The 13,110-nt window shown below is 37.0% G+C and overlaps 2 protein-coding genes across 2 annotated transcripts; both read left to right on the top strand.

The window, feature by feature from the left end:
- Positions 1 to 3,466: 3,466 nt before the first annotated feature.
- On the top strand, positions 3,467 to 4,238 carry LOC18010027. The gene has a single exon (XM_006391855.2). It carries the CDS (start codon positions 3,541 to 3,543, stop codon positions 4,123 to 4,125), a length of 585 nt encoding a protein of 194 aa, XP_006391917.1. The 5' UTR covers positions 3,467 to 3,540; the 3' UTR covers positions 4,126 to 4,238.
- A 6,593-nt stretch (positions 4,239 to 10,831) lies between these two features.
- LOC112081894 (glycine-rich cell wall structural protein 2) lies at positions 10,832 to 11,640 on the top strand. The gene has a single exon (XM_024148756.1). It carries the CDS (start codon positions 10,881 to 10,883, stop codon positions 11,502 to 11,504), a length of 624 nt encoding a protein of 207 aa, XP_024004524.1. The 5' UTR covers positions 10,832 to 10,880; the 3' UTR covers positions 11,505 to 11,640.
- The last annotated feature ends 1,470 nt before the right edge of the window (positions 11,641 to 13,110 follow it).

The following is a 13,110-nucleotide window of genomic DNA, read 5'->3' as shown; positions in this document are numbered from 1 at the left end:
ACAAAAACAGAAAAAACAAAAAAAAGAACACACATTTTGCAGAATTAATTTAGAGCGTTTTTCTAAACCGGCTTTCAAAATTCCGGTTTACACATGTTGTACATGTGCGTAAAGCTAAAATTCGAAGCTTTTATTTTTGAAATAGGCTTTTTTTAGATCATTTTAATATATATCAAAAATTGACCACTTAATTGAATACCAAAAGATACTTAAAAATTAAGTGGTTTATGTCATATCAGCAAAATTTCACATTATTATTCATACATCTAATTAATATCACTACACTTGCAAAAAAAAAAGAAAATTAACCGACAACAACATTTAGAGTTAATTAATTCAATACCAAAAGATAACTAAAAAATTAACTAAATACAATGGATAACTAAAAATTAAATATATAGGAAAGAGAAAACAAAAAACAACCAAAAATATTCCTCTTCTATTACATATTTACACAAATGCCACTTGTCTGAGACTTTTTTTTTTCGACAAGATATGTCTGTAACACTGTTCATCGCCAGCTTCTGATGATACTATTCATCATCTATTTTTTATCGACAGATACTGTTCATCCTCAAAAAGTTATATACAGTTTGAAAATATGGTGGTTAACTATTTGTTTAACATGATAACTACTATATCACGATAAAATTATATAATTGACATGATAACAATTATATATAAATGTGATATAGAATAATACAACAACGAGCTTACATATAAGATGTTAACTTTTAATAGATAACTATTTGTTAACATGTTAACATTAATATCTGATACTTATAACGTGTTAACAATAATATATGAGATTTGTTAACGTGATAACAATAAGATATGATGCTTGTTAACGTGTTAACAATATTATTTGTTATTTGTTAACGTGCTAACAAATAATATATGATATTTTGTAACATGCTAACAATGAAATTAATACGTGTTAACGTGGTAACAAAAATAATATTTGCTAATAACAAAAATCAATACTTTATACTGATACAGTGACCATCGTGTCATCACCAATGTCACCGGTACTGCACAATCACCATCGTCTACCAGCATAACCAACATGATGGTGGAGTCATTTTCGTCGCCGTTGTTTCACTACAATTGCCGTCGTTATAGCCGTTACCACTTTCACCATGGACTATTGTTTTCACTGTTAATATCACCAATTTATACTTCAACCTTCTCCATCCTTCATCGCTCTTCTTCTTCTTTCTTTTTTTTTTATTTTCTTTCATCGGAAAATAATTGAAAGAAGAGAAAGAGAAATATGTAATAAGATAAAAAAGAAAATGGTTAAATGGGGTTTTCCACATAAACAGTGAACGGACAAACAGTGTTTAGGAGAGAGAACTAATTATACAATTATCTGTGGGTATATATTGCTATTATTACAACATTTAATGCTCGTTAGTTGGAATCAGAGATAGTGTTGATAATTATCTTTTGGATAATGACACATGTCACCTGCCATAAGATATGGTACATCATATGTGGTAGATGCGATATAACGGTTTATGTATTATGGTCATCGTTTGCTAACTTTAATGTATATATATCCGATAACTACATATAAGTGTTATCGTTTGTCCGGATTATGCTAACAATAATATGTAATACAAGTTAACATGTTAACAATGCTTATTGTTACATGTTAACAATGATATATGTTAACATCTATACTTGTTAACAATGATATATGTTAATATCTCTACTTGTTAACAATAATATCTAAATATTGTAACATGTTAACATAATATGTTATTATGGTGCAATAAAATATATGATACTTGTTAACGTGCTAACAAAAATATCAGATATTTATTAAGATGTTAACAATAATATGTAGTGTTTGTTGGCGTGTTATCCGATATTTGGTAACGTGGTAACAATAATAACAAGTATTGTCCAAATGTTATAAGTACAATATTTTTGTTAATATGTTAACATATTAGTTAGTGATGTAAAACATAAGAGAGCATCTGCAATTTAGTTAGATCTGACTAAAAAATGGCAAATAACTACTCTCTCTCTATTACCCATGTTGTTTTATCTTTCCTCTATTTTGTTTTGATTACAGCGAATAGTTGCGTGTGAAACAGACACAATATTTCTTGACACTTTTTCGTATTTTTTGAACCCATCGCATGTGAGAGAACTCAATTTTTTGAATAAAGGGCTTTATGAATTTTTCTCAGTGCACAGTAGGTCAAAACTACTTTTCAAGGCCACTTAATTTTTATGTTATCTGGTGGTATATAATGATATTACTCTTTTTTTGTTTTGAGATTTTTTATTCTTTTCTAAACAAACAAACCTACTTCAAAAGAAACAAACAAACAAGTCTACGACCATCTCCAACCATGGGTTATTGAAAACAGTGTAAGAATTCTCAAAACAATAATATAAAATGAAATTATGTACAAAATAAAGAGAAGAGTCTCTAAATGCATAAAGAGAGATTCTCAAATAAGGGATTTTGAATACCCTCTCTCCTATTTTAAAAGCCTCTATAATATTTAATTATTATTTTCTATACATATAATATGAAGAGCTTCTTCTAAAATCCTTCCATTGGAGGTGGTCTAACTATACAACTCAAATAAATGTTCAAACAAAATAAATAAACGATACAAATCCACTTTATCAAAAAAGTAAACTTATACAGTTATAACTTATACGAATCAACTATTCATTCATCTTAACTTTGTTAGCTATGTATAGACATTTACTTTTGAGATTCTACTTGGAAGCTTTATCCACTATTTTTTTACTTTTAATAGTAAACACTTCTCTCTAAAAAATACCCGGTTTATAAATTTATTCATTATAATTTTTTCTTTTTTTCAGACTTGGAATATTGGATCTCGTCGGATTATCAGGATTGTTTTTTTTTTTTGGGTCAAATATCAGTATGTTTTCTTATATTGACAAATAGCGGACAACGTAGGAAGTTAGTTCAAAACATGCATGTACACCTTGATACGAGTTAATGCAATCACTGTCTTAGTTTTAAATGAAAGTTATACCTATATATCCACGATACGAAAAATTTACGTTGGAAAAAAATATTAAATAATATAATAATTACGTACTTTGGCATAATCCATCCAATCTAAGACAAAGTAAACGAGTTACAAACTTACAAATATATATAAAAAAAATTTAAAATTGAAGGGGTTACATATATTTTGTAAATACTCAGCAAAGATTTCTTCACGTTATTATTTGGTTAACACCTGACTAAATGATAATTCCAATATGAGAACATTGCGTAAGAATATCCAATACTACCATTGTCAGTATATGATAATGAGTAATCACCAAAACTTCTTAACTCGCTTCAGGTAATACATATGATCAATTAAATCCAAATCTCTTTCACATTTATGTAGTTCTTCGTAACAAATACAACTCGTCATATATATATATATATGTATATATATATATACATGTGGGAATGATATTGGGAGGGAACACAATCATACCATATAAACAAAACAATATTATAAAATTAAAAAGTTTAAATCCAAAAAGATGACGATCACCAAGTTACTTGTGGTGGTCTTCATTGCAGCTTTGTGTGATAACGTTAGTGCAAATCGACTCGGAGGTATGCCCAATGATACCGAACTCATGGATAAAAAACTGAGTATTGGAATGGTGTTTGATGGCATTTCAAACTCTACTAACAACAACCGTAGAGACATTCTTGGAGACATTATTAACATTATTATTGGCATTTTCCGCAACAATCCTGGATCGATAAATATAACGATACCTATGTCGCCAAACAATACTAGCCCGGCACCTTCCCCGGGTGGTGGCTTAGTAGGAGTCGCCCCATCCCCGGCCCCAGAAGGCGGAGGCCTTATACAACTTGCACCGTCTCCTCTTCCACTAGGAATTCCTCCTATTGGTGCTCCTCTACCTGAAAGCGGAGCAGCTCCTGACACTAACGATATTCGAGCTCCCATTGCTGTGAATATAGGAGTCGCTCCTGCCCCTGAAGGTGGAGTTCTTATTACTACTAACAACCTTAGAACCAAACTTATCATCAATGCGAAAGGAGGTGAAGATGGTAGCAACGGTGGGAGCAGTGAGGAGGAGCTTGAACCGTGAAAAATCCTGTACATATATATTGCATGCTTAGCCTATACTCTATATATTCTCATTTCTTTACAAACTACAAAGTCACATCCTCTTTTCTATGGTAAATAAATAATTTATTTTGAGTTGTGAGTTTCTATTTCTCCTCATTAATTTGTTTTCTTTTATTTTATAAAAAGAGTTGGCTCTATCCGAGACTCTAAATACCCGTCTGTAATAATCCAATATTAGTATATTTTATCTTCTGTAGAACTTGTGATCGTGAATAGCTTTTGACATACAAGACTTTTAACATAATTAGCTACAGAGCTAGAGGAAGTTCGTTTTCTCTAGCTCGTTTTCTCATTTGGAAAGGCTAAAATGGTAATAAAAAAAAAAAAAACAAAAGTTGGTTTACTCATAGTAAGGCTATTATCAACAAATACAGTAGAACCGGTGAAGATAAGTGTCCTTAATCTTCGTCATGGGTTGGGCTAGTGCTTGACGAAGGTCCAGTTAGGTTAAGCCCATTACCAGCTCGGATATAGTCGCTTCTCTCTCTTCAGTGTGCATGGTTGTTGAGATTGTTGTATTACCCGGAAAATTAGGGTTCGTAGAAGAGAGTGAGTGAGCGATTGTATTCTGAAGGTTGTAGCTCAAGTTGAGCTTAATTCTAGTGGATTCCGGATAATCTCCGGCGAGACGTAGGGTGCTAGTTAACGCCCCGAACTCGTTAAATCGTAGTGTTTTTCTTTTCATATTGCTTTATCATTCGAGATTGAATCGAAGGCTTAAGGTTGCACAAATTGGTATCAGAGCGCCAGGTTTGGTGCGGGATCAGTTCGATTCAAGATGACGATGAAGATGGAGTTAAAGATCTCGATGTTCGATGGATCTACAGATTTTGGAATATGGAAGAAAAGGATGTTAGCTCACATCACTGTTCAAAGTCTCAAGGATGTTCTTACAGAATCATCGGAGAGTTCTATCTCGAAAGAAGAAGATGGAAAAGATCCGGAAACGGAAGAAAAGAAAGCTAAAGATGAAGCTGCAAGACTGGAGCGAGACGAGAAAGCACTCAATCTTATCTTCATGGGAGTAAGCGATCATGTGTTAAAGAAGCTGGATAAGTGTACTACGGCAGCTCAGGCATGGGCAACATTGGATCGATTGTATATGGCAAAGAATTTTGCCAAATCGTGTCTACACTCAGCTGAAGGTATATTCATTTAGGATGCAAGACTCTCGCTCCATTGACCAGAACGTAGATGATTTTCTGAAGTTAATTGCTGATCTTAGTAATCTGAGTATAGAGATACCAGATGAGGTCCAGGCAATACTTTTACTGAATTCATTACCGACAAGGTATGATTCTTTAAAGGAAACTCTGAAGTATAGTCGCGATGGGATCAAGCTAGAGGATGTGGTTTGTGCGGCCAAATCCAAGGAAACCGAATACAAGGACAAAGATGCAACTGGTTCCAAGAACTCTGGTGAAGGTCACTACGCAAGGGGAAGATCTGAGACGAGAGACAACTATACAGGAAAAGGGAAGAACAACAGGTCAAGGTCAAGATCCAAGGATGGCAAGAAGATCTGTTGGATCTGTGGCAAGGAAGGGCACTTCAAGAAACAGTGCTACAAGTGGCTTGAGAAAAATAAGGGAAAGGTTCAAAGTCAGAATAAGGCAGAGTCGTCGTGTGCCCAAGACGATGCTCAGGACTTAGTTGGACTCATCGCTTGTGAGGTCAACATGTCACAAAATACAGTGGATCACGAAGAATGGCTGATGGACACAGGTTGTTCATTTCACATGACGCCAAGGAAGGATGTATTTTTTGAGTTGCAGGATGTCTCCAAAGGCAGAGTTCGAATGGCGAACAACACCAGTTCAGAAGTTAAGGGTATAGGCTCAGTCCGGTTTGAGAACCCTGATGGGACGACTTTTGTCTTACATGAGGTTAGGTATATGCCGGAAATTGGAAAAAATCTGATATCTATGGGTACACTCGAGAATAAAGGATGTGAGTTTAAAGGATTCAAGGGTGTTCTTAAGGTGGTTAGGGGCTGTCTAACCATAATGAAAGGCATTCGCAAGAATGGGGATACGCTGTACATTCTCTAAGGGAAAGCTCGTGTTCCAGAGGTTTGTGTTGCAGATACTCAATCGAATGAGCAATCAGGTGGAGAAGACGAGTTTACCAGAAAGTGGCATAGCCGGTTAGGTCATGTGGGTCAGAAAGCATTAGAGGTACTTGGAAGAAAAGGCTGCCTAGGTAATGGAAAGATCACAGAAATAAAGTTCTGTGAGGATTGCGTGACTGGAAAAACTCATAGGGTCAGTTTTGGACAAGGTCAGCATGTTACTAAGGAAAAACTGGACTATATACATTCGGATTTGTGGGGTTCCCCGAATGTGCCTCTGAGTCTTGGAAGGTGTCAGTACTATATCTCCTTTACAGATGATTGGTCTAGGAAGGTATGGATTTATTTTCTGAAAACCAAAGATGAAGCATTCGACAAGTTTGTAGAATGGAAAAAGATGGTGGAAGTCCAATCAGAGAGGAAGGTGAAAAAGTTAAGGACAGACAACGGGCTCGAGTTCTGCAACTTCAGGTTTGATAGTTTCTGCAAAGAGGAGGGCATAGTTCGACATAGAACTTGTACTTATACGCCACAACAGAATGGAGTTGCTGAAAGGCTCAATCGATCCATTATGAACAAGGTTTGAAGCATGTTGAGTGAAAGCGGATTGGATAAAAGATTTTGGGCGGAAGCAGCGTCAACTTCGGTGTATTTGATCAACAGGACACCCTCATCTGCAATTGATTTTGATATTCTAGAAGAGAGGTGGACTTCAGCTGTTCCAAATCTGAGCGGTTTAAGGAGATTTGGGTGTGTGGTCTATGTTCACACGAGTGAAGGGAAACTTGATCCGAGGGCAAAACAAGGGATTTTCACTGGCTATCCAGAAAGGGTTAAAGGCTTTCGAGTTTGGTTACTTGAGGACAGGAAATGCGTCATAAGCCGCAATGTGGTCTTCAGGGAGGATGTGATGTACAAGGACATCACAACAACGACAGCTCCAGGTAACCCTCAGTCTAGTACTCAAGTTTTTACTAACAAGTTTGTTAGCCTTGATCTTGCATGTGAAAACAGGTCATCAGAAGACTCAGTTCAAGGTGGAGTTTCACAGTTGGAGGGTACGTCTGAACCAGAACAAGTGGAACAAACTGATGTATCTGGTACAGAAGGGTCCCAGGATATTTCAGATTTTCAACTTGCGAGAGATAGAGTTCGAAGACAACCAAAGGCTCCGACCAGGTTTGAGGACTACAGGGTCTATAGAGACGATGAAGACGACGAGGACATAGCCGGTTATGCATACTATGTGATTGAGGATGGTGGTAGGCCCGAACCACACAGTTATAAGGAAGCTATGGAAGATCCCGACAGGGATAAGTGGTCAGAGGCGTCGGATGAGGAAATGGAATCGTTAAGGAAGAACAAGACTTGGATTCTGGTTGATAGAGTTAAGACGCAGAAGCCTATAGGGTGTAAATGAGTTTTTAAAAGGAAAGCAGGGATCGTTGGAGTTGAAGGACCGAGGTTCAAGGCAAGGCTAGTTGCCAAAGGGTACTCGCAGAAGGAAGGAGTGGACTATCAGGAGATTTTTTCTCCGGTAGTGAAGCATATTTCGATCAGGTTTCTTCTGTCCGTAGTGGTGCATTTTGATATGGAACTTCAGCAAATGGACGTGAAAACGGCTTTTCTACATGGTTACCTGGACGAGACCATTTACATGGAACAACCTGAGGGGTATGTGGACAAGCGGTATCCGAATAAGGTTTGTCTACTTAAAAAGTCCTTATATGGGTTGAAGCAGTCTCCTCGACAATGGAACAATCGGTTTGATGATTTTATGAGAACAAGTGGCTACATCAGAAGCGAATATGACAGTTGTGTATACTTCAAGGTGATGAAGAATGGAGACTATGTGTATCTACTTCTTTACGTAGATGACATCTTGATTGCTTCGAAGAACAAGAAGCATGTTGGTGAACTAAAGGCGTTGTTAAGCTCAGAGTTTGACATGAAGGATTTAGGCGAGGCCAGGAAGATTCTAGGAATGGAAATAACAAGGAACAGGTCAAAAGGTACTCTTACTATTTCTCAAGAAGGGTATCTATTGAAAGTTCTTGGTAATTTTGGGATGGATCAGGCTAAGCCAGTAGCTACGCCTATGGGGATTCATTTTAAGTTGAAATCGGCTACGGATGACAAGCTGAAAGTGCAGTCGGAAGTGATGAAGAAGGTTCCTTATCAGAGTGCTGTAGGAAGTATTATGTACTCGATGATAGGGACGAGACCTGATCTAGCATACGCTGTTGGTCTGGTCTGTAGATTCATGAGCAAACCGTTAAAGGAACATTGGTTAGCTGTTAAGTGGCTTCTCAGATACATAAGAGGGTCATCTAAGGTTAAGCTGTGTTTCAGGAAAGATGGAGAGTTCATGGCTAGAGGTTACTGTGATGCAGATTATGCTGCTGATTTGGACCGGAGGCGTTCGATTTCTGGTATGGTTTTTACAGTTGGAGAAAATGTCGTCAGCTGGAGGTCGAGTTTACAGAAGGTGGTGGCGTTGTCTACAACCGAGGCAGAGTTTATGTCGTTGTCAGATGCGTCTAGAGAAGCAGTATGGATTAAAGGTTTGATGAACGAGCTTGGATTTGAGCAAGGACCAGTGGATATCTACTGTGACTCGCAAAGTGCGATAGCATTAGCTAAAAATGCTGTCCATCATGAAAGAACAAAACACGTAGATACCAAGTATCATTCATCAGAGATCTGATAGCAGTGAGTTTGGTTCGAGTGCAGAAGATTGCAACCGCTTACAATCCAGCAGATATTTTTACCAAAACTATACCAGTTGGCAAATTTCAGGAAGCTTTGGAGTTACTGAGAGTAACATCCGATTGAGCAGGTCCATGCTCATGACAGCTGAGTGGGTTTACTCAGGAGATTGGAAGCTGCAGAGTGTTGCAGGGACTTCGGAAGTTTTCGAAGGATGAGCGGGTTTGCTCATGACCGGAGGTGGAGTTCACGGTGATGAATCAAGCGAGTGAAGATGAAGGACAAGGTGGAGAATTGAAGATAAGTGTCCTTAATCTTCGTCATGGGTTGGGCTAGTGCTTGACGAAGGCCCAGTTAGGTTAAGCCCATTACCAGCTCGGATATAGTCGCTTCTCTCTCTTCAGTGTGCGTGGTTGTTGAGATCGTTGTATTACCCGGAAAATTAGGGTTCGTAGAAGAGAGTGAGTGAGCCATTGTATTCTGAAGGTTGTAGCTCAAGTTGAGCTTGATTCTAGTGGATTCCGGATAATCTCCGGCGAGACGTAGGGTGTTAGTTAACGTCCCGAACTCGTTAAATCGTGGTGTTTATCTTTTCGTATTGCTTTATCATTCGAGATTGAATCGAAGGCTTAAGGTTGCACAACCGGAAAATATCTTTTGTAGACAACCTCAGTAATTCTAAAAGTTTAAGAGTGAAGACGTTCCTTTTTGTAGTTCAATAGTTGGTTGACGGAGCCTTGGATTAAAAGAAACAATGATGGTCTTTGTGAAATCACCCTTGACCAAGCTATAGAAACTTGCAAAATAAACTCCAAATCTTTCTATGATGTTGCATCTGGCCATGCTATAGATAGTGGCCGAAACACACGCACTGAAAAAACAAGCAAGAATTAAGTAAGCACAGGTTATCCTCAGCGATAACAGATCTCTACATTCCAATCCTACTTGGTGAGATCTGATTCATTCCGAATTCGAGCGCTGGATATGCCATTACCAACGAGAACAGGAGTTGCAAGCTTTAGCATCAAATCTTTCACAAATAGTTATACAACAAGCCAATTTTGTAGTCGTACTTTGATACAACTCAACTAGTATTCAAAACAAAACATGAAAGAGTTTTTTTCCGTCATATTAGAGTAATTATTAATTAATGTCTAAAAATACGATCTATAGAAATGACCATGAAACCTTCTTTCTAGAGCTCAACTCCAAAATAAACATTTGTAACTCAAACTGAATCGTGTAAATTAAACTATAACGATACATTTGATTAGTTTTTTATTGTTTTAATTTAAATATACTTCACCTCTGACGCGAGCTAGAAGGCAAATATTTAAGCATTTCTAATGAAAATTAAGTATTGCATCTTAACAAAAAGATAGGCCATTAAGCAATATTTTTCTTCTTCTTATTTCATAATTTCAGTATGTATCTTGACAATCTTGTTATCTCTTCAAAATTTAAGCAGGGCGAGCAAGAATTAAGATAATATACTTCACATTTCAAGAGAATCAGAGATACAGGATTAAATATTCTATAGTCGAAAATTAAATGATTTCTACAATTACAATTAACGCAATATCTTGTATTTAATGGCTTGACTGGCTGATTTATCTGATTTGAGAACATTTCGTAAGAGAAGACTAGATACTTTTATGTATCTTTACTATAAGATGTTGAACTTAATTTACCAATACGTCAGGTTAAATACTTTCAAGCAATTCACTTATTTAATTTAAGCCAACTCTCTTTCGCCATTTTGTTTTCATTTCACTATCACAATTTGAAAAAAAGACAACGAACGTACGTAATAAAAATATACGTAAAAATGTATTTAGGTGTGTGACTATATATAGGCTATGATTGGGAACACAAACTCACCACAAAACACATAAACATCTTAGAAACAAGTTCTAAAACCAAAAAAAAAAAAGATGAATATGGCCACAAAGTTTCTTGTGATTGTCTTGTTCATTGGAGTTGTTTGTCCCAATGCAAGCTCAAGACCTCTGGAAGATGTTTCCAAAGGACTTACGGATAAAAAGCTCGTTCCGGTACCACCGCTACCGGTACAATTACCGTTACCACTACCAGTACCAGTACCACCAATGCCCATGTCTGAAACCGAAGCAGCCACTGCCACTAAAGGAGGAGAGCTTAACAATAATGGTGGCGCCGGAGAAGTTGAGAATGGAGTGGGTAGAGTGTCCAAAGAGATCAAATTAGGCATCTCTACTCACAACGGCCTTGGAGCTGAGCTTACCAACGGTCTTGGAGCTGAGCTTTCCGTTACTGCTTCAACAAGTGCCTACCATTCGGAGTATTCCGCTGCCAATGCTGCTGCTGGTCCTAGAAGCGCCAGTGGATATGGAAGTACCTATGGAAGTACAAGCGGAGATGTCACTGCGGATGGTCCCAACGCAAACGCTTATTCTAGCAGTGGGGCTTCCGGTCAAACCGGTGCTTATGCTGCAGCGGGTCCTGGTGGTGCCACCGGCAATGGATACAGTAACGGATATGCCGGCAGCAGTGCAGGTGGAAGCATCAGCGACCCTTGAGCGATTGGTGATCATGCTCAAGTCTCTGGCGTATATATATATACTACTATTCTACAAACGTTCCAACAATCTCTTCTGTATTCATAAATAAGACCTTGAGATTGTCACAGCTCTAATAATTATATATGATGAAATACTACTACCACCCTTTATGATGTGTAATGTCAATTGTATATGTAATAAAAGCAATAATTACGACCTAATATTAGACCCATGACGAAATATATACTTGTTTTGATGATGATTTTTTAAAAACCTTATTATTAATTAGTTATGACCAAAACATTATCCTAAATTTTTATATGAGAAAATAAAAATCCTACTTAGAAAAAGAATGTTTTTGCATGTTCTTGTGACTCAGATCCATGCAGCCTCTTCTTCAATGTAATCAGTCCTCGTCATTCTCTGAATTTTAGCATATCTAATGCACGACAATAGGAAAATGGTAAGTGAGGAAGGAAACATTTCCTCACCGTGTATCCTTTTGGCAAAAAAAGAAAACATTTCCTCACCGTGCGGCATAAATTAAATAAATGAGACATTTCCTAACCGTGCAACGTAGATAAAGATGTACACTTCTGTACCGTACGTTAGTATACACAAGTAAGGAAATGACATATTCTATAATGTTGGTTGAGTATAATGTCAAGGCCTTACGTGGGCGATCATAGCTCATTAACAGCTGATGAATCTAGAACATGTCCACAAAGGTGGTATGACCACTGATAGCCAGTGAGGTAGATATGAGTGGAGGCGTAGAGACACCTCAAATTCTAGGAAGTCATTTGTTGTTGTATGAGTGTCTTTGGGCATGATTGTTATGTGTTTTAGCTTTAAACTTGCGTTTGCCATGAATATAAATGCCGGTGATGAATTAGAGCTCCCATTCATTTAGTGCGGTGCTAAGTTTGGGGATAATTCAAGAATTGTAGGATTAGTGCGGTGCTAAATTTGGGGAACTCAAAGACGTTTTCTCGTTTTGAGACGTTTAGTTTATTTCATATTTCGGGTTTCAGTTGTGTAAGTTCAAGGATAGTCTTATGATAAGATGTTTTGGATACGATCTTGATAATTTAATTGGTATTTGGATTTGAAAGTGTTTCATGAGCTTTAAGGTATCAGTATCAGAAATGACATTCCGTCTCGGACAAGTAAGAGGCGGATATTTGCATTTTGGCATCACTTATCAGAGCCACGATCTGCCAACGCATCCTGGTTGTTGTTGAGATGATCACAAACTCGTTGGAGATCTTCCCATTGTTGGATCATAAATCAAGTGTCCAAAACATATGATTTATTTTAGCTCGCAACTCGAAAGAGCTAATGCATTCTTCTGGTGTCAGTAAAAATAAGTTAAAAGTCCATTAAAAAAAAATAAGTTAAAAGGAAAGCTACATTTACATATAGTATAATAATATTGGTTAATTGTTACTGAGAAATAAATAAATGCGAAAGGGATTTAAGCTTGTTTAGTTATCTGAAACTCTTGAAAAACATGTAACCTGACGTATTGGTAAATTCAACATCTTGTGGTGAAAAAGAAAAACTGTCGATATAGTAGTATTCGTACCACTTGAAGAACTATTTTCATTTATTTAATTATTTG

The sequence above is a fragment of the Eutrema salsugineum genome, unplaced genomic scaffold (assembly GCF_000478725.1).
Source record: "Eutrema salsugineum unplaced genomic scaffold, Eutsalg1_0 scaffold_8, whole genome shotgun sequence".
Classification (NCBI taxonomy): domain Eukaryota; kingdom Viridiplantae; phylum Streptophyta; class Magnoliopsida; order Brassicales; family Brassicaceae; genus Eutrema; species Eutrema salsugineum.
Note: the sequence above shows the minus strand (reverse complement) of the source record. Positions and strands in the feature narration are given on the sequence as shown.

Excerpts from the sequence above, each read along its gene's own strand:
- LOC112081894 (XM_024148756.1), top strand. The coding sequence starts at position 10,881 with ATGAATATGGCCACAAAGTTTCTTGTGATTGTCTTGTTCATTGGAGTT.
- LOC18010027 (XM_006391855.2), top strand. The coding sequence starts at position 3,541 with ATGACGATCACCAAGTTACTTGTGGTGGTCTTCATTGCAGCTTTGTGT.